The sequence below is a fragment of the Rhinoderma darwinii genome, chromosome 8 (assembly GCF_050947455.1).
Source record: "Rhinoderma darwinii isolate aRhiDar2 chromosome 8, aRhiDar2.hap1, whole genome shotgun sequence".
NCBI lineage: Eukaryota > Metazoa > Chordata > Amphibia > Anura > Rhinodermatidae > Rhinoderma > Rhinoderma darwinii.
Window position 1 is genome coordinate 22,314,565 of NC_134694.1, and position 21,836 is coordinate 22,336,400.

At 41.2% G+C, this 21,836-nt stretch overlaps 1 protein-coding gene across 3 annotated transcripts in view; it reads left to right on the forward strand.

Annotated features, from left to right (window-relative positions):
- Positions 1-21,836, forward strand: part of SCAI (suppressor of cancer cell invasion) — a 118,712-nt gene that overhangs the window by 41,753 nt on the left and 55,123 nt on the right. For all 3 annotated transcript variants that reach the window (XR_012850318.1, XM_075835494.1, XM_075835495.1), the window contains exon 2: positions 7,445-7,574. Coding sequence is in view for 2 of the 3 variants with exons in the window: in XM_075835494.1 (XP_075691609.1) it covers positions 7,471-7,574 (104 nt within the window). In the remaining variant the exon portion in view is untranslated. The remainder of the gene's footprint in view (positions 1-7,444; positions 7,575-21,836) is intronic.

The window sequence follows — 21,836 nt, forward strand, 5'->3', positions numbered from 1 at the left end:
GCCAAAATAAGAAATTGGCATATTGTATAAGTGGGTGAACGCCTAAAAATACACTTATACCTATTCTAGAACCCATCAATCCTCACTTACCAATATTTAATTACTATGTATATGCATACTTTAATACATTAATATAAAAAGGAGTTAGTATAAAGCTGGTCTAGGATCATCTGATTGACTGTCTAGCTTCAGAAGCTCCTGGTGATCCGCTGTTATCGCCAATGGAAGTGTCGGCTGGCCAAGCATTTCCCCTGCAGTGGCCTCTGCAGGGAAAATGTGGCATTACATGTCAGCTATTCAAATGCCTTTTTGCAGCAGCTCTCTGCTCCAGCTAATAAAGGAGGTCCAGAGGATGTGCGGTGCTGCTCCAAACTCTGTGGGACTGACGGAGACTGTTTCCATTAGTCCCGTAAACATAGAATGGAGCGCCAGCACATATGCTTGACTGCCGCTCCATTCAATCACGCGGAGGCGTTTTTTTGTTTTTTTTTAACCGCGAGCAGAAAGAGCGTTGCGGCAAAAAGCGACATGCCCTATCTTTGGGCGTTTTACGTCTCTTACCTCCCATTGACCTCAATGGCAGGCATAGAAAGCGTATTTTGTGGCGTTTTTTGAGGGCCGCGGAAAATCTGCGTCATAATTCCAGATGGAATTTTGAGACCATTTTCTGCCTGCGATTAACTCCGTGTGAACATAGAGAGAGTCGCGCACTCATGAAGCCACCTCTCCATCCATTCTCTGCAGGTCCCACCTCTTGGACCACCACTGATTTGTACGGATGAATGCATTCGATGTAAGTTAATACATACGATATGTTCATTAATATATTAACACTTGTTTTGTAGCGGCATGGCGAACAACACATTTTGATACATGTAGCAGCCCATTACCACCCATGTGAACAACACCCTACAGAATACATATGGATTTTAGTGTGTGCTCATTTCTGCCATGTATAGCCCCATACTGTCATAACCTTGGCAGTATGAAGAGCTCTCCATGTCGATTTTCTGTGTGTACAGATTATTTTCCTTGTATGCTCTAGATTACATATAAGAATCATCCCAGTGCTATATTTCTGCCTCTTATGTATGTAAATGATCTTATTAAAGTGTTGGACGTGAGAACGTAATTATGTGAGGTGTCAGAATCCACCAGTCGTCTCACACATTCACGCCCACCGTTCTCGTACCCGCGCAGTACTCCAGAGAGTGTCACTGGCGTTCACCAGCTCCGAGAGGTGTTACAATGCAGTTCCCAGATTAACTCTTTACTTACTCCAGGCTTGTCAATACCCAGGAAAGCAAGGTTTGCAACAGTGTTCCTCTAAAATACTTAGAAGCTAAAAAATACTTGGTAAGAATTAACATCTAAAATAAAAAATAAACTAAAAATCAGCTATAAATGAGTTAGAACTTTAAAAAAAAAAAATTTAAAATTGAATCTGATTCTTCCACTGAGTGACAACCACTGATGGCCGCCATTATGGGGTGGTTTGCCAGCTTGTTTGTGGTTGGTTGATCTGCCTTTGTACCGTTAGTGGGGTATGTATTACTGCATAACTAAACCGGTCTGGGCATCAAAAAGTGGTACACATTACCCATCTGATTAACAGTCTTTATTCTGGATCTGATACCCGATCTGGAATATGGACGGTTGAACTCGAGGATGCAGACAATTTCTGTTCTACTTTTTCTGTTTTTCCATTGACATAGCCATATGAGGGCTTGTTTGAGTTCAGCTGTATTTTTTCTATGGTACCATATAATGTACTGAGAATTTTTTTAAATAATTTTTGGTGAAATTTAAAAACAATTATAAATGCAATTTTACCATTGTTTTTGGAGCTTCATTTCTACGGTATTCACTGTACGGTCTAAATGACATGTTTAACTTTATTCTATCGGTCAATATTGTTACGGTGATACCAAATTTATATAGTTTTTTTTTGTTTTGTTTTTATTATCTATTACTACTTTTACAAGGTAAGGCTTCGTTCACATTTGCGCTAGGGCTCGGTTCTGACGTTCGTCTGAGCTTCTCGTCAAAACGGAACCCTGACTGAAGCAAATGGAAACCATAGGTTTCCGTTTGAATCACCATTGATTTCAACGGTGACTGATTCGGTTCCAATGGTTTCCTTTTGCCTCAGTTGTGCAAAGGTTCCGTCGTTTTGACTGAATCAATACCGTAGTCAACTGCGCTATTCATTTAGTCAAAACTGCGGAACACTTGCACAACGGTGACAAACGGAAACCATTGGCACCAGATCAGTCACCATTGAAATCAATGGTGATGGAAACGAAAACCTATGGTCTCCGTTTGTATCAGTCAGGGCCCCGTTCTGACGGGAAGCTCCGACAAAACGTCAGAACGGGACCCTGGCGCAGATGTGAACGAAGCCGAAGTCCAAATTCTAGACAAGCACAATCTAACTAAACGAATAACACAAATAGTTGTACTGATCATGTCTTATTGAGTAGACATCCACAGTGCACGGAGAAAATGTAAGTGAACTCTTTAAATTTAATAACCTATAGACCAAAAGAATACCAACAGACAGAATATGATGATGATAATGGTGCTCGAAACATCAACATTTACACTGTAAAGCACTGTTGCTAGTTATGTGAGCGGCACGTTATCATATCCTAAGTATTGACCAAGATACACTTGGTGCGTCGATCAAAAGATTTAGCATGAGAAACTGACAAAGAAAAAATGATCGACTTGAGGCACGTGAAGTACAAAAAATATATATACAACCTTTATTGAATAGAGACATGAGACAAGTAAAAAGATGGAAATAAGGATAAGTCACACAATAAAAAAGGACGTCACATCAATCATAAATCAGATGTGCTAATTTGGTCAACATGTTGGAAACAATAAGGTATTATGGCAGCGAATAAATAAATAGCAGCATACCTGGCTAAAACACATATATGCATATATTTCGTACAGTAGTGGCGATTTAAGTAAAAAAGAAAATGTATAAACAACGCCAACAGGATACAATAGTATAGAGCAGTTTAGGTGTGCAAAAGCTGGTTTTGAAGTGTAATCAAAGAGTTATAGGCAAAGTTTTGTGCAAGCTGCTGAAGATGGCAAGTATTTGTTCAACATACCAGTAGACATTGTGATGCAAAGATGGGACGTCTACACCCGACGCGCGTTTCGGCACCCCGGACGAAGGCAGGTGCCGAAACGCGCGTCGGGTGTAGACGTCCCATCTTTGCATCACAATGTCTACTGGTATGTTGAACAAATACTTGCCATCTTCAGCAGCTTGCACAAAACTTTGCCTATAACTCTTTGATTACACTTCAAAACCAGCTTTTGCACACCTAAACTGCTCTATACTATTGTATCCTGTTGGCGTTGTTTATACATTTTCTTTTTTACTTAAATCGCCACTACTGTACGAAATATATGCATATATGTGTTTTAGCCAGGTATGCTGCTATTTATTTATTCGCTGCCATAATACCTTATTGTTTCCAACATGTTGACCAAATTAGCACATCTGATTTATGATTGATGTGACGTCCTTTTTTATTGTGTGACTTATCCTTATTTCCATCTTTTTACTTGTCTCATGTCTCTATTCAATAAAGATTGTATATATATTTTTTGTACTTCACGTGCCTCAAGTCGATCATTTTTTTTCTTTGTCAGTTTCTCATGCTAAATTTAATAACCTGTAGATTCCACTTCAGCAGCGATCACCTCCACCAAATGTTTCCTGCATCTACAAATGACTTTTGCACATGTGATCATTCCTCCTTGTAAATGTGTTTTTAGTTCATCAGTATTTTTGGGATGCCTTGTGTGCACAGCGCTCTTCAGGTCATGCCGCAGCATCTCGATAGGGTTAAGGTCAGGATTCTGACTTGGTCATTCTAAGGTTATGTTCACACGGTCTATTTTCAGGCCGTAAACGCCCCGAAAAACTGCTAAAAATACAGAGACTAAATGCCTCCAAACATCTGCCCATTGACTTCAATGGGAAAAGCAGCAGTTCATTCCCACAGTGCATGTCACTTCTTGAGCCGATTTTGGAGCAGTTTTTCATAGTCTCAATAGAAAAATGGGCTTAAAAAAAGCACCAAAAAAAACGGCTGAAAATCAGAGGCTGTTTAAAGCTGGGTTCACACGACCTATTTTCAGACGTAAACGAGGCGTATTATGCCTCGTTTTACGTCTGAAAATAGGGGTACAATACGTCGGCAAACATCTGCCCATTCATTTGAATGGGTTTGCCGACGTATTGTGCAGACGACATGTAATTTACGCGCCGTCGTTTGACAGCTGTCAAACGACGACGCGTAAATTGTCTGCCTCGGCAAAGAAGTGCAGGGCACTTCTTTGCAACGTAATTTGAGCCGTTCATTAAACTCAATGAAGAGCAGCTCAAGATATACGAGCGTCACAGACGCCTCGTATATTACGAGGAGCTGCTTTTACGGCTGAAACGAGGCAGCTGTTTTCTTATGAAAACAGGCTGTCATTTCAGCCGTAAATGACAGCTAGCGTGTGAACATACCCTTAGGGTATGTTCACACGGCCAAATTTCAGACATATACGAGGCGTATTATGCCTCGTTTTACGTCTGAAAATACGGCTCCAATACGTCGGCAAACATCTGCCCATTCATTTGAATGGGTTTGCCGACGTACTGTGCAGATGACCTGTTATTTACGCGTCGTCGTTTGACAGCTGTCAAACGACGACTCGTAAAAATACAGCCTCGTCAAAAGAAGTGCAGGACACTTCTTTCAGACGTTTTTGGAGCTGTTTTCTCATAGACTCCAATGCAAACAGCTCCAAACACGGACGTAAAAAACGCAGCGAAAACGGCGCGAAAAACGCCGCGAAAAATGCGAGTTGGTAAAAAAAACGTCTGAAAAGCAGGGTCTGTTTTCCCTTGAAAACAGCTCCTGGATTTTCAGACGTTTTGGTTGACTACGTGTGAACATACCCTTACTTTGAATACAGCTCCGTATTTTACTTTGAATACAGCTCCGTATTTTACTTTGAATACAGCTCCGTATTTTACTTTGAATACAGCTCCGTATTTTACTTTGAATACAGCTCCGTATTTTACTTTGAATACAGCTCCGTATTTTACTTTGAATACAGCTCCGTATTTTACTTTGAATACAGCTCCGTATTTTACTTTGAATACAGCTCCGTATTTTACTTTGAATACAGCTCCGTATTTTACTTTGAATACAGCTCCGTATTTTACTTTGAATACAGCTCCGTATTTTACTTTAAATACAGCTCCGTATTTTACTTTGAATACAGCTCCGTATTTTACTTTGAATACAGCTCCGTATTTTACTTTGAATACAGCTCCGTATTTTACTTTGAATACAGCTCCGTATTTTACAGCCGGTTTTTGTTTGCCGTGTGGACATAACCTAAAACACAAATCCTCTTTCAACCATTGTTTGGTTGATCTACTTGTGTGCTCTGGGTCATTGTCTTGTTACATCACCCGACGTCTCTTCAGCTTGAGGTCGTATATTGCTGCCCTTTCATTCTTCTAGAAAATGTTTCGATACACCTTTTGTATTCATTGTTCCCTCAATGATCGCCAGGGATCCCTCCACCATACTTTCTTTTGGTATGAGGTTTTGGTATTCAGGTTACTTTATGCTTTAAACATAGTGTTGTGTATTTGTACTAACAAGTCCCACTTTTGTCTCATCTGTCCAGAGAACATTTTCCCAGAAGCTTTGTGGAACATCCATGTGGTCTCAGACAAAATTGAGATGCCTGTTGTTTTAACAGCATTGGCTTATTTCGTGGCGTCCTTCTGTGAACGCCATTCTTGTTCAGTGTTCATATGTCCACAATTCGAAACAAACAAAGGTTTTTTGCAGTTTGTAAAGTCGGATTTTTACTGGCAGAACTTTATGCAACAAATCTGCCCTCTGTGACTGCTTGCTAAACGGATGCCCACTCCTAGGGAGAACAGCAACAGTCCTGAATTTTCTCCATTGGTAGACCATGTCCAACTGTGGATTGATATACACCCAGGTCTTATAGCATTTTGCATCTTCAGACATCTCTATCACATCTTTTGAGGTCTTCAAAAAATTGTTTGCTTTGAGGCATTGTTCGTAATAACCAATCTTGCTTAAAAAAATAACAGATTTGTCAGTAACCAGGTTTTGTGTGCCTTTAATGGACAAAGCACCTGTGAAACCCACACTTCCAATCTCAACTCCTTAATTGAAACAACGATTGCCAATTCGCTCTTCAAGTCATTAACAGGGGTTCACTTACTTTTTAAGTGGAATGGCGCTTTAAAATCTGCTGATAGGAATGCATGAGTTAAAACATCTGTCATACATGTGTAAGCATATAGATTTGTAAAGACCTATGTAATGAATCCTATTATCAAGAATGTAATCTTTAGTCAGGTGACTGGCACAGCAGCTAGAAGAAGATAAGCGTCTGCCAGCTGTTTATTCCCCTTTGCTCATTGAAATAAACACACCCAGCCGAAAACCCTATCAGGACGGTTTTTGCAGTATTAGGCTGGGTTCACACGAGCACATTAACGTCCGTAATGAATGGACGTATTTCGGCCGCAAGTCCCGGACCGAACTCAGTGCAGGGAGCCGGGCTCCTAGCATCATAGTTATGTACGACGCTAGGAGTCCCTGCCTCTCTGCAGGACAACTGTCCCGTACTGTAATCATGTTTTCAGTACGGGACAGTAGTTCCACGGAGAGGCAGGGACTCCTAGCATCGTACATAACTATGATGCTAGGTGCCCGGCTCTCTGCACTGAGTTCGGTCCGGGACTTGCGGCCGAAATACGTACGTCCATTACGGACGTTAATGTGCTCGTGTGAACCCAGCCTTAGTGTGAACGAAATGTTATTGTGACTGAGGTTGGGTAGGGGGTTAGATCTGGTCTGTAAGTCTATGCACAAAGTAATTCTGCAGGGAGTGGGGTTATGATATCCATCTTCGGGAGCCCCCAGCTCGTTAAGGTCACATTCACACGATCAAAGTTTACATCCATAAGTACGGATGAAATTGTAGACCCATTTATTTCTATTGGCCACGGACACCTTTCCTTATTTTTACGGATGTATGTCCCAGCCATAGACATGATCCGCAAAATATAGAACGTGTCCTATTCTTGTCCGGTCGTGTGCATGGCCCCATTGGAATGAATGGGACCGCAATTCTCCCGTGGATTTTCGGGGGAATTGCGGCTGCAAAAGCACGTTTGTGTGCATGGGGCTTAACTCTTGGACAGACAAAACCTTCTACCTGATCATGAAAACGAAAGACCTACTAACCCTAAAGCAGGGCGGAGGTTAGGGGTGACCCTAAATTTCAAATCCTCAGCCAAGATTTCAGTAAAGAGTTACGTTTTTTGGAGTTCATTCATTAACACGTGTTTTGCCTTTTTCAGGGTAAAGAACATTACAAGAAGGAGCAATGTCTTTGGGCAACGATGAGGACATCCCCCAGGTGGAGAGGAAGACGGTCACTGACTTCTGCTACTTGCTGGATAAGTCTAAGCAGCTCTTCAATGGCCTGAGGTTGGTTTTATTCGCACAATGAAGGGAACAGATTTGTTTTTATTGGGAATCGATTAGTCTGCATTGTGGCCAGAGGTTTTCTTGCCCCAAGCGCTCAGTAATTTTCCTGTCCTAGTTGATTTAGACCGATACATCCCATGACTCACAAGAACGGCTTTCCTGCAGATGTCTATTAAGTGATCACCGCTTTCTTTGACTGGCACAGAGGGAGCACTTCAGTGTTTTGTATTGAATTAAACACATCTCAGCTGAAAAATGTGTTCAAACTTAGATTACATTGCTGCTTGGAAGGCTGGATGTCCTGATCCCATATAAAAGACGCAGGAAAGTATTACATGGTTCTTATAAAAATATATTATTTACAGATGTAGCAGAGTTGAGTAGTTTGTGGGGTTTTTTTTCAACGCAGCACAGCCAAATCAGGCCGGACACACATCTGATCGACCCAACGCTAACTCGCCGAACTCCCCTATAAACTTGCATGTTCCGATTTGAGTATATGTTGCCATGGGGAGTAATAATAATCCTCTATCCGAGAGCTCTGTCTTCGCTTATTTACACGGAGAAGACGGGGTCAGGTATGTTGAAATCCAACATGCCTAATCCTCAATCCCTCTACGTAGTCCGCCATACACATTCGATTGTTGGAGGATCCCATTACCATTTATCTAATGCGCGTGGTCCGCTTTAGGACAGGATGACGTTTTGGTGCAGTTTTTGGGCTCCGTTTTTCTGTGCCAAAGCCAGAGGTCGTTCCAAACGGAAAAAAGGGTATGAAGAAGAGACTGTTACACATTTATTTATTTGTCCACTCTTGTGTTTGACTCAAAAAAACTGAGCCAAAACTGCATCAAAAGTTGGTGTGTGATCCTGGCCTAGTTTGTCATAACTCAACATCACCACCCAATGTTATTAATGGTTTTCCACAGAACTACAGATAAGGCCATCTTCACGTTTGTCATTTACTTAACCCATATAGTCCAGGAAATGCCCCCAACATATGCGCTGAATGTGTCCAGTCTAAAATGGGGCAAACTTATGCCAAGAGTGGTGGTTTAGCATCTGTTGGGTCGGCATGCGTCAACCTAATTTTTTTATTTTTTTTTACTGTGATGAGTGAGCACACTTATCGATACAGATGATTCTGCTGAAATATAAATAATTTTTTTGTTTGCAATGGGAGTCAATAAGTTATGTTTGCCAGATGGACATGTACATAGGGAGATTTTGGGGCATATGCGCTGAACGTAGGGCACAAACAAGATCTTACCAATGACTAAAACCAAGTTATGCACAAAACCAAGAAATTTAGCTCTGCCACATCATGACTCGCAGGTACTGCTATAGCTGCTACTAGTTTGTTTTCAAACATTTGGGTGAATTCTAGTGCGGACGTAGATTCAGCATTGTGAATGGGATGGTAACCGGACTTTTCAGTGGACTGTATTGTAGTTTGGTCCTCGGTGCTTACATACAACACGGTTTTCCCATTTTTACCATTTTATTTCCCTGTCAAGTTTCAGAGGATATTGGGGTTGTTTATTGATAATGACAGATACTTTATTGCGTTTTCTTGTATTTTATGTTTACAGTAGTTCCCTAATATATTGTAATTGTTCCCCTTGACACTAGAGAGATCCAAAAATAGAGCACGGCAGCCATGGAGAATTTCTGATTCCCTGCGGCTGCCCTGATATTAATAGTAATTTTATTTATATTATCTTCCATGTCATTGTACGTCTGTAGGTTAACCCCTTAATGACCAGCCTATTTTAGACCTTAATGACCAAGCCATTTTTTAAGTTTTTCCATCGTCGCATTCCAAGAGCTATAACATTTTTATTTTTGCGTCGACATAGCTGTATAAGGTCTGGTTTTTTGCGGGACAAGTTGTACTTTTCAATAGCACCATTTTGGGGGACATATTATTTATTGATTAACTTTTATTTGGGGGGAAATAGAAAAAAACCTGAAATTTCGCCACTCTTTTTCGCGTCTTAAATCTACGCCGTTTACCGTGTGATATAAATAACACAATAACTTTATTTAGCGGGTTGTTACGATTGCAACGATACCAAATTTGTATAGTTTTTGTATGTTTTACTACTTTTACACAGTAAAAACGCTTTTTTTTTCAAAATGATTTGTTTTTGTGTCTCCATATTTGAAGAGCCGTAACGTTTTTATTTTTTCGCCGATGCGGTTGTATGAGGGCTTTTTTTTTGCGGGAAGACTTGTAGTTTTTATTGGTACCATTTTGGAGTAGATGCGACTTTTTGATCACATTTTTTTAAAGTCCGTATTCACAGAAAACAGCAATTTTTCCATAGTGTTTTATAAAAAAATTTACGGCGTTCACCGTGCGGGTTAAATAATGTAATAGATTTATAGTCGGGGTCGTTACGGACGCGGCGATACCAAATATGTGTAACTTTTTAACTTTATTTTGTTTTTTTAATAGTAAAGCATTTTGTGAGGGGAAAAGCTGGGTTTTTCATTTTTTTCACATTTTTTTTTAAATTAACTTTTATTAAACTTTTTTTTCACTTTTTTACTAGTCCCACTAGGGGACTATAATATGCGATTCTGCGATCGCATTTATAATACACTGCAATACTTTTGTATTGCAGTGTATTACTGCCTGTCCGTTTAACACGGACAGGCATCTGCTAGGTCATGCCTGCGGCATGATCTAGCAGGCATTCACTCCAGGCAGACCTGGGGGCCTTTATTAGATCCCCGGCTGTCATTGGAGACACAGACACTCGGCGATTGTATCGCCGGGTGTCGGTGGGGGAGAAAGGGAGCTCCCTCCCTCTCTCCAAAACCATTCAGATGCGGTGCTCGCTATTGTGCACCACATCTGAGGGGTTAAACAGGTGAGATCGATACTAATATCGGGTGCCCCCAGCCCTCAGCTGCCTCTAGCAGCTGAGAGCAGGGAGATCTGACAGCTCCCTGCTCTGTTTACTTATTCCGATGCCGCGACGTAAAAAGTCTATGGCATCGGAATAAGGCCCGTTAGTGACCGACGTAGAAACACGATGGGCCGGTCACTAACGGGTTAAACCTCCATAAAAAAATGAATGAGGTTATCTGCGGTGACAGATACTTTTTAATGTTTCAGTGAATGCAGTATAGTTATTTATTGAATGAATCTACTACGTGTGAAAGCGCCGACGGAACGGAGCCCTGACGCAGATGTGAACAAAGCCAAAGTGAAAAAAAGTTTAAAAAAAAAAAACGTTTAAGATGAGTAATAAAAACATTAAACCTGTTGCCCTGATCAAGTTCTATTTTTTTCTGGTCACCTTGTCTCAGAAGAAATGTAAAAAAAAATCTAAGTCAAGTACGCCAAAATGGTACTTACGAAAACTACTGTTTGTCACGCAAAAAACAAGCCTTCTCACAGCGATATCAACTGAAAAATAAAAGTTATGGCTGTCAGAAAATGGTGACACAAAACATGATTTTTGTTAAGAGTAATTTTTTGGTAGTAGTAAAACGGAAAAAATATAAATTTGGTATCGCTGTAAATGTATCTACCCAGAGAATGAAGTTAACATGTCTATACTGCACGGTGAACGCTGTAAAAAAAGAAAAACCGTGCTAGAATTGCCGTTTTTTGGTTTCCTCGTCTCCCAAAAAATGGAATAAATAGTGATAATAAAAAAATCGCATGTACCCCAAAATGGAACCAATAAAAATTGCAGCTCGTTCCACAAAAAACAAGCCCTCACACAGCTCCGTCAACGGAAAAATAACACGTTATGACTCTCAAAACACAACGATTCCAAATGACGGCCCAGACAAATTTTTTAGGTCCAGTCGTTTTTCACTAAAGACCCCACAGGTGGACCCCGTAGATGCAGCGGAGATAAGGAAACTTTAAGGCCTTATATGGCTAGTGAAGAAGCCAAAGATTAGGCGATACTGGTGCACAGATATTTTGAATAATACCCAAAAAATCCAGCCTGTGCATAAAGGATTGGTTCAAAGCATACCACACCAATCCATGGATTATTAATAATATTCATTGACCCATTACATAATCCTATTATGTCCCGATGCACTCAGGCACAGATTACATATACCCGATGTACTCCGCACAGATTACATATGCCCCCTCATTATAAACTGAAATACCAGTAAAACCCCAAACAAAACTACCAAGCAAAATCTACACTCCAAAAGCCAGATGGTGGTCCTTCTGAGCCTGACAGTGTGCCCAAAAAGCAGTTTGACCACATATGGGGTATTACTGTACTCTGGAGAACCCGCTTAACAATTTATGGGGTGTGTCTCTCCAGTGGCACAAGCTGGGCACAACATATTGGTCACAGATGTCAAATGGCAATTTTCAATCTGCAACATCCACTGTGCACTAATTTCTGAAAAACCCTTACGGGGTCAAAATGCTCACAATACCTCTATATAAATTTCTTCAGGGATGTATTTTCCAAAATGGGGTAATTTTTTCGGGGTTTTCCATTGTACTGGTAACTTAGCTCAATGCAACATGATGTCCGAAAACTAATTTCGTAAAATCTCCACTCCAAAAACCTAATTGCGCTCCTTCCCTTTAGAGCCTTGCTGTGTGTCCAAATAGCAGTTTATCACCACGTGGGGTATTGCCTTACTCGAGAGAAATTGTTTTACAAATGTTGGGCGGATTTGTCTCCTTTATCCCTTGTGAAAATGAAAAAATGCAACTTTTTAGTGGAAAAAAATGTTAATATTAATTTTTACAGCCTAATGCCAATAAATTCTTCAAGACTTGTGGGGTTTAAATGCTCACTATACCACTAGATACATTCCTTAAGGGGTGTAGTTTCCGAAATGGTGTCACTTTTGGGGGGCTTTTGTTTTGGCCCCGTAGGGGCTTTTGAAATGTGACATGGCGCCTGAAAACCATGCCTGCTAAATTTGAGCTCCAAATGGTGCTCCTTCCCTTCTAAGCCCTGCCGTGTGTCGAAACAGCAGTTTATTGCTACATATGGGGTATTGCTATACTCAGAAGAGGTTGCTTTACAAATTTTGGGGTGCTTTTTCTCATTTTATTTATTGTGAAATTTTAAAAATCTGAGCTAAAACGACATTTTATTAGAAAAAATGTAGAATTTCCTTTAACAGCCTAATTCCACTAAAGTTAGTAAAAAAAAAAAAACGTGGGGTCAAAATGCTTACTATACTCCTCGATAAATTCCTTGAGGGGTGTAGTTTTCCAAATGGGGTCACTTTTCTGGGTTTTCCACTGTTTAGGTCCCACAGGGGCTTTGCAAATGTGACATGGCACCCGAAAACCATTGCAGCAAAACTTGAGCTCCAAAAGCCAAATGGCGCTCCTTCCCTTCTGACCTCTGCCGTGTGTCCAAACAGCAGTTTATTACCACATATGGGGTATTGCTGTAATCGGGAGAAATAGCTTTTCAAATGTTGGGGTGTTTTTTGTCCTTTATGCCTTGAAAAAATTTAACATTTCTACGTTTTTATTTGAAAAAAATTAGATTTTCATTTTTACGGGCTCACTCCACTAAATTCAGCAAAAAACCTGTGCCTTAAAAATGCCCACTACACCCCTTGATAAATTACTTGAGGGGTGTAGTTTCCAAAATGGGGTCACTTCTTGGTTGTGTTTTTTTTTTTTTTTACTGTTTTGGTACCACAAGACCTCTCCAAACCTGACATGGTGCCTAAAATATATTGTAATAAATAGAAGGCCCCAAAATCCTCTAGGTGCTCCTTTGCGTCTGAGGCTGGTGTTTCAGTCCATAAGCACATTCGGGCCACCTGTGAGATAATTCTAAAAACTGTAAATTCTGGCCAATAAATATTGCGTTGCGTTTCTCTGGTAATACCCTCTGTGTTACAGGAAAAAAATCATTAAACATGAATTTCTGCAAAAAAATATGAATTTTAAATTTCACCCCTATGCTTTAATTCTTGTGAAACACCTAAAGGGTTAAGAAACTTTATTAATGCTGTTTTGAATACTTTGAGGGGTGCAGTTTTTAAAATGTGGTGACTTATGTTTTTTTTTTAAATAAAATTGTCTATCCGTGTGTTTTGTGCAACTTCGTTATTACATTTTAGTAAAAATGATTTTTACTTTTTGAGATGCAGCTGCTGTGTATCCTGTAAACCGAGCATCTGTATCTAGCGCTGAAACCTGTATCCGTCAGGTCAGCGGCACTGACGGGTTCAGTGTCAGCGGGTTCTGTGTGTGTCTGACATACAGGATCCACCTGTTATCCATCACATCCAAGTTAAGAGCTTAGATGTGATCGTTAACCGCTCGATCCTGCGTGTCAGACACACAGGACCCGCTGACCTGACGGATACAGGTTTCAGCGCTAGATACAGCTGCTCTGTATAGAGGATACAAAGCAGCTGTATCTCAAAAAGCAAAAATTATTTTTAATAAAATGTAAGTAAGAAGTTGCGCGCAACACACTGAAAAAAAACCCACACGAACCCAAAACGTTCGTATCTGGTCTGGCTTTCCCCCGGAAAAATCAGCCGTTCGCTGGGGGTGTCAGGAGCCGGACCTATATGAAAGGGGTTATCATATGAGACACCCCATTTAATGAGCATAACCTAACCCCTAAATATAGCTGCAATCCTTTACCTGCTGTAATCTCTGCCATTTCCAGTGCGCATCAATAGGAAACTCATATGTATCTAAATATATATAGATTCATCTTGATCCCTCCAGGTCTTGGATTGCAATAGGATCAACACATTGAGCGTTGAGACATGACTCTTCTAAATGTATCAAGTCGTTGGGCGTAGAAAAGTTGCAAAAGCGTCCAAAAGTTGTAATTTGCTACACATTTGGGGCGGGTTTACAGTGGCTCAACAAATTAATTCTAATTTACACCAGACCACTCCTTCTCCCCCCCCCCCCCCTTCCTTGGACAATTAAATTAATATGAAAATAGTTATCCTCCCCTCACTGCTCCTTTTCTCCCCTCAGCATGCGGTGGCTTATATAAGGTTCTGACATCCGGCAGCGTCAGTTTGTATGTGACGTGACACTAATGACATTGTCGCATATAAGGCCCTACTTGGTGTCAGTGCCTGGACTTGCAGGGGATCGGAGGAGCAGTGAGGTGAGCATTCTTGTTTTTTTATTTTGTGTCCGGTGGGGATAGATGACGCACCACCTCGTTTTTTTCCGCAACATTTGTTGCACACATCTGCGTTCGTTGCACCATGCGGCCAGCATAAAGTTGCCTGTTTTAACCCTTTCTTGTATGTATTTCAAGTTGAGTCCATACTAGATTGTGTAGTTTCATGGGTTTAGACTTTATTGACCAGTAAAGCCATGCTGATTGATGTCCATACACAATTCTGTGATCGCGGTTTCCAAAAGAACTGTTTCTTTAAAATGATGGCTGCCACTATTGTGTAACTGCGGCAATACTATTTGAGTACATGTCGTTTATATTACGCTTTTGCTTCCGTTTTTTGGCGCATGGTAGTTGCGCTTCTTTGACGCTCCTTATTCCAACATGTGAGCATAGCCATAAAGCGAATGTCCACCTTTACCTTTTAAAGGTGTTGTCCACTACCGGATAACTGATAACCTATCCACCGGATAGGTCATCAGTATATTATCAGTCTGGGTCCGACACCCGAATCCTACATCGATCAGCTGCTCCAGTAGCCTGCAGGCACCGGATGTTGTGGCACATTATGCGATGTACGGAGCAGGAAGCAGTTGGCTCCGTACATTGCATAGCAGCCGTTCTGCCGAACTGCAGCTCTGCTCCCATTCACTTGAATAGGAGCAGTACTGCAGCTCGGCCGCTATTCCATGACCGGAGCCATCCGCTTCCGGCTTAACGGTGCGGGGTCCAGGTGTCGGTCCCCCACAGATCATGTACTGATGACCTATCCGGTGGCCATCCGTTGTCTGGTAGTGGACAACCCATTTAAGGTTTTTCTTTTTAGCGAAGTCTGTGCTGATTAGTTTCTTACACTATAAGTGTTAAATGGTTTAATTTTGCCACCACTGGAGGGTCCACGGAGTCACGTCTATTACTCTCCTGGTCACCGAGACAATTTACTAAACAAAAGTCCTTCACAAATTAACCCTAAAAATTGAGTATATTGTGGACAACAGTTTTGTGTCAAGTGTGTGGAAAAAGGGGCATGGCTAGCAGGGGTTGTGCTAAATTTATTAATTATGGCGCAAAATATTGGTGCACATGTTCTCTAGCCATGATTTGGCATAAGGGAAAATAAATGTCTAACATGTCTCATCGTGCCATGTGCGCCTTTTTGATTTTGCACAATTTGTGATACATTTCCCCCCTGTATTCAAATAAAGGTCTCATTCACACAGCCGCATCGGTGTTGCGGTCTGCAAAACCACAGTTCCGTTGCAGTACATCGGACCTCAAAAGACCTTTGTCATCAGGACTCACGGGTCCACAACAATTCACCAGTATTGGTGAATCTGCAAATCCGGATAGTAAAATGACGTCCTGAGTATTTGCGGTCTGGTTTTGAGGCCCCACACTGATCTGTGTAAACCACAGCCGCGCGCATGGGGCCATAGAAATAAATGGGTCTGCAATTTATCCGCAAGAATGTGACGTAATGTGCAGTTCGAGCGGTTTTATTAAACTGGTGGAGTGTTTTCGTGGTAGAATTGGGTTTTAAAGGGAATCTGTCTATCGAAGCATGTCATGTGTTAAATCTTATTGCATTACGTGGTGGCTACTCCTTTCGGCACACAAGTGCAGTCGCCGCAGCCACATGGTACCTCTTAGCCAATCCGACTCAGAGGGGCCGTAATTGGCATATGATACACAATACTGTAGCCATCTTCTAGATTCTCTTTACTGTATAGTGACAATCACTGTAACCGTTATTTTTTTTGTTCGTACATTCCCTGCCCCTGAAAACCATTTACTGGTAGATCTGTTTTATACCAGTTTGGAAGTAAGAAATAAATGTATTTTGTTTTTTTAGATGTGTCCGAAAGGCATTTTTCAACCTCAACTCAACGGCCCTGTGTGAAGATACGTTTTTATGTAATCTCCATAATGACCTTTCTTCAAATCCGTCTCCAATGTGCGGAACTTATGGGGTCTTGCTCTCGCGAAATCCCCCTCGCAATGCTTACACTCCATTTTAGATGTAATTAGTTGACGTCCATACTGTCCTTTATTACATGGCTTTCTTTTCAGTCCTCCGGAGCGCTTTCATGGGAGTCCTGCAGTGTTACGATCAATACTTTGGACTGTGTGTGAAACCTTGAATAAGAAGAAATAGATGGGGGTTAGTGGCCTTCTAGATAAGCTGTTTTTTTTTTTTAGTGCCCGTACAGCTCATTTCAGTTCAGCCCAATGAACGGCTAATGAGACATTAAAACCGTTTTGTGACAGGACTGGCAAACATGGATACCAATGGAGAAGTCATGTAATAGTGCTGCCATTTTCACCCATGGGAGACGCTGTGGCCGGCATACTGCTGTAGTGTTTACCTGTTTTATCGCTGCGCATTTCTATCGAAGGTTGCTGTCCTCTTGATATACTGCATTCAAAAAAATGGCGTTCTTATTCCAGCTCAATCCAATGACTGCAAAGACGAAAATTTGATGTATGCGGGCCTCTGGAGGCCTTCAAAAAAAGGTTAAATTGGTTCGATTCTCTGCTTATGTGTTCAGTGTAAGTGACCTTTTTGTCCTTTGCTTGGCAGAAAGGGGTTAATCCCGTGTAGTTTGCTGTGTACGTTGAAGCTGAGACATTTAATAAGGTCATTTTAGAAACGGGGTTTCAGAAGCACTTTAGACGCTCGGTGCTGCCGCAATTCAAGTGTGTAATGTCAATTTTCTGTTTTCGTTCATTTTCTCTTTTTTTTTTTTTTTTTTCCATGAGCTCGGCTAAAAAAAAATGTCTTCTTTCCAGCCCTGGAAAATCAGCAACTGTTGAGGTTTTCACTTCTAATTTTCAGCTTCACTGCCCATTTTCCTGCCAGTGGGATGATGTGCTCTGACTTCACAAACTCAAAGTAGAAATTGGGGACAAATAAACGGACTCCTTTACGAAAGTAAAAACAATGGCCGATGCAAGGGGCAGAATTCAGCATTTGACGGGATTAATGTAGGGTTCAACCTTTTTCATGGATTACAAATTGGGAAATTGAATTTATACTCCGTTTTTGCTATATTTAGGTGTAGGTTCACATTTGGTGTGTGTACACTTCTTTACACTTCTATATTAACCAATTGCAAAAAAAAAACAATTTCCTTTAAAATATTCAGAATTGCTTCTGTTAGCATCGAGGTGGTAAAGAAAAGCAACTGATAAATTCAAGTTCCTTTTTGTTTTCCTGGCAGAGTACAGGCTGCTTTTTGTTATCCTTTTAACAGAATACGGTCTATAAAATACCATTTGCGCCAGTCTGCTGATAAATTTGATAGATGGACGGTCATTCATTTGAATTGGCTCCAATCAGTACTATATTTCATGAATGGCATAATGGGGAAACCATGACTTGGGGGACCGCATAATACTAGTGTGCTGCATACATTCAGTTAGGGACTACAAGATTAGTGTAAGGCCTTGCAGGCTTTGTAGTCATTGATCCCTCGGGTCCCTCCATCAACTCATTCACACTTCAGTGCATACATGCAGCGTTCTTGGTAGTTTTCAGGGTGAATTTATATGTCCAATAATCATTAGGATTGATCACAAACCACAAAGCAGCAGGTCTGCAGCCGCTATGCAGTAAATGTGGTGACAGATGACCGTGCTTATGTGACATTAGCCTTGGAGTACATGAAGCAGTCATGTTGGGTTTAGCGTGCGGTGCACCAATGTCATGTAGCATAGATCTGTATAGGCCGTGGTGTCCATGAGTTGGTCATTATATACAATGAGGAGCCATTGGTACATTCTGTGATATATTTTATGTTTGCACGATACTAATTATAGAAGATCGATGCAGTACCTACATTTTCATAAGTCCTATCCTCATACTCTTGACCCCACAAATATATATATTGCCCCCCCATAATGCCAGCATTAGTTTCCCATAACAAAACCAGCCACACACCATAGTAACCGCTACAATTCTTTCATAACCCTGCCAGCCTATGTGCACCCCATAGCAATTGGCACCCAAAGGTGATCCTCAATATTGGCAGCCATTACAATGTCCGAAGGGGCTTTCCACACAACCTGAATAACACCTTTTTATCTGCTATTTTAATCTGCATCGAGTTACTTGTCATTCCAATCCCAATAACCTAGTGTGACAGCCATGAACTAGGAAGATCAGGATGAACCGTGTTTATGGGGAGGACATACCGGGCTGAGGACGTGAAAGGGTGAGCGGGCAATATTACTGTAGCCACCAGGCCTGCTTGATCAAAATTCAAGGTACTTCTACAGGAGATCAGTACAACCGGAAGAGCATAACTTTCAGATTTGTTCAGGTTTGCCCTATGACAACACTGCCTGCAGTTATTATGCTGAGTAGTCTGATTCTGCAATCCTATTGCCATCCGTCCTGATCATACTTCTTGTTTAACTACCAAATAAAAGTTAGTAAGAATAAGAGAACAAATGGATGGTAGTATGATTGTAGGATCCGAACACACATTTTGTTTGTAGTCTGTTACCATAGGAACCTTTTGGTCTACATAGAGACTGTAGAAACAAAACAATAGATTTTCAATTACACAAACTTGCTTCATTCTTGATGCATTAGGACAATTAAAAAAAAAATTGTCTGTGAAGGGGTCATGGCCTTTTAAATATGTTTTAGAATGATAGTGATAATCATTATAATAGACCAGATGATGTCATACATTTTATTTTCTGTCACGTTGAACAGCGGTATGAGCCTGCTTTCCCCATTGTAATAAGAAATACATTAACGATTTATGTTCGATTAACTCCATAATGTCTTGGGGTGATCACCATAGACTTTGGGAACAAATGGTTTTCCATTTGTCAGCATCCGCTCTGTTGTATATGTTGAGAGAGAAGACAGTGCTTCACGGACTGCTGCCTTTTGCACGTATTATTTCCCCTCTGATATTAATAAGACATTTAGTACCTCTCGGGTGGAGGGATGTCAGAATCATTTCGGTGTTCAGCATATCGTAGCATTTTGTTCTCCACTTTTGCCTAATATTCTTTCTACATGAGGGCTGTGAAATCCCCCCCCCCCCCCCCACGACTTCGCCGAATCCTCCGCTTTATCCCTATCCCTTTATCCATCTTGACTGGGCTGCGTTGTAAAATGCAAAAGATTCCAGCTTGCACATCAGGAGTACAATGGGTTTGTTGCCCACAGGAACCAGACCGGTATATGCCCTATTTTTCTATTCTTTAAAGAGGCTCTGTCACTAAGGGCTTATACAAGAAAACGGGCAAAACCAGGGCGGTCCTATTTTTTCAAGGGCTGGTCACACAGTCCATTACAATAACCATCCATGTGAATAGCGCCATAGACGTACATTGATTTTAATCCAGCAGTGTGACGGCCCATTATCCCGTTCATGTGAATAACCTCTAAAGCCCAACCTATTAGATCCTTTTATCTGAGGATCACTGGACAGGTGCCATAGACCAGAAATTTTCTGTAGAAATCGGTCATCGTAAGTTAAATATTTCTCTGAATAGAAGCCAGCCTGGCGACCATATGATCGCATTGGGGGACGGGGAGTCTTACCTAAAGAGGCTCTGTCACCAGATTTTGCAACCCCTATCTGCTATTGCAGCAGATCAGCGCTGCAATGTAGATAAGAGTAACGTTTTTATTTTTAAACAAGCATTTTTGGCCAAGTTATGACCATTTTTGTATTTATGCAAATGAGGCTTGCTAAAGTCCAACTGGGCGTGTATTATGTGTGTTACATCAGGGCGTGTTTACTTCTTTTACTAGCTGGGCGTTCTGACGAGAAGTATCATCCACTTCTCTTCAGAACGCCCAGCTTCTGGCAGTGCAGACACAGCGTGTTCTCGAGAGATCACGCTGTGTCGTCACTCACTTCCTGCCCCAGGTCCTGCATCGTGTCGGACGAGCGAGGACACATCGGCACCAGAGGCTACAGATGATTCTGCAGCAGCATCGGCGTTTGCAGGTAAGTCGATGTAGCTACTTACCTGCAAACGCTGATGCTGCTGCAGAATCAACTGTAGCCTCTGGTGCCGATGTGGCCGACACGATGCAGGACCTGGGGCAGGAAGTGACGTCACAGCGTGATCTCTCGAGAACACGCTGTGTGTCTGCACTGCCAGAAGCTGGGTGTTAACGAACAGAAGTGGATGATGCTGATTCGTCAGCATCATACACTCCCATTCCTAACGCCCAGCTAGTAAAAGTAGTAAAAACGCCCCGATGTACACACACAATACACGCCCAGTTGTACTTTTACTGTAAACACGCCCACTTGGACTTTTGCAAGCCTCATTTGCATAAATACAAAAATGGTCATAACTTAGCCAAAAATGCTCGTTTTAAAAAAATAAAAACGTTACTGTTATCTACATTGCAGCGCCGATCTGCTGCAATAGCAGCTAGGGGTTGTAAAATCTGGTGACAGAGCCTCTTTAAGATTGGTTCTCTGGAAGATTTTAAATATAGTTTATAGTGAAGGGCTTAGGACAGTTTGTAGTACCATACAATTTTTGTATCTGGTTACCGGAGATTCCGTACTATTGGAGGTATTGATATACACACATATACAATAAATATATAGTCCGCTAGTGCCGGATTATCTTTCTTTTTGGTACTTTGATCTAAGGAACTGCAGCTACAGGTATCGCTGTTTACGTGCAGCGTGTCCACCGACAAGCAATACGTACTGTACTACAGCGCTGTTAACTGGCAGCATTGGGGTCATGAGTTTAAAATCGACCAGTATAAGGCTCTGCTCGCGGCCTTCGATATCCAACTGGTCCGGTGTTATCACTAAGCTGCAGTGAGCGATGTCATGGTCACGTGATGTCATCGCTAGGGACCAAGTGTCATTGTGACCTAGTCATAACACTGCACACCCAAAACGGAAAAAAAATAAATCACATGCCTTTTTTAAGATTATTTTGTACATTGGAAATGCAGGAGTACACGTTGCCTTTTTTTGTATGGCTGCTCCCTATATTTCTACTTGAGATTATACCCTTTTTTTTTTTTAGAGCATAAGGATGCATCTATAGTCTAAAGATATGGTTTTATTATAGATTTTATTATATTCTGCCAATGACACTATTTGAGTTTGAGTTGGAGATAATTTTT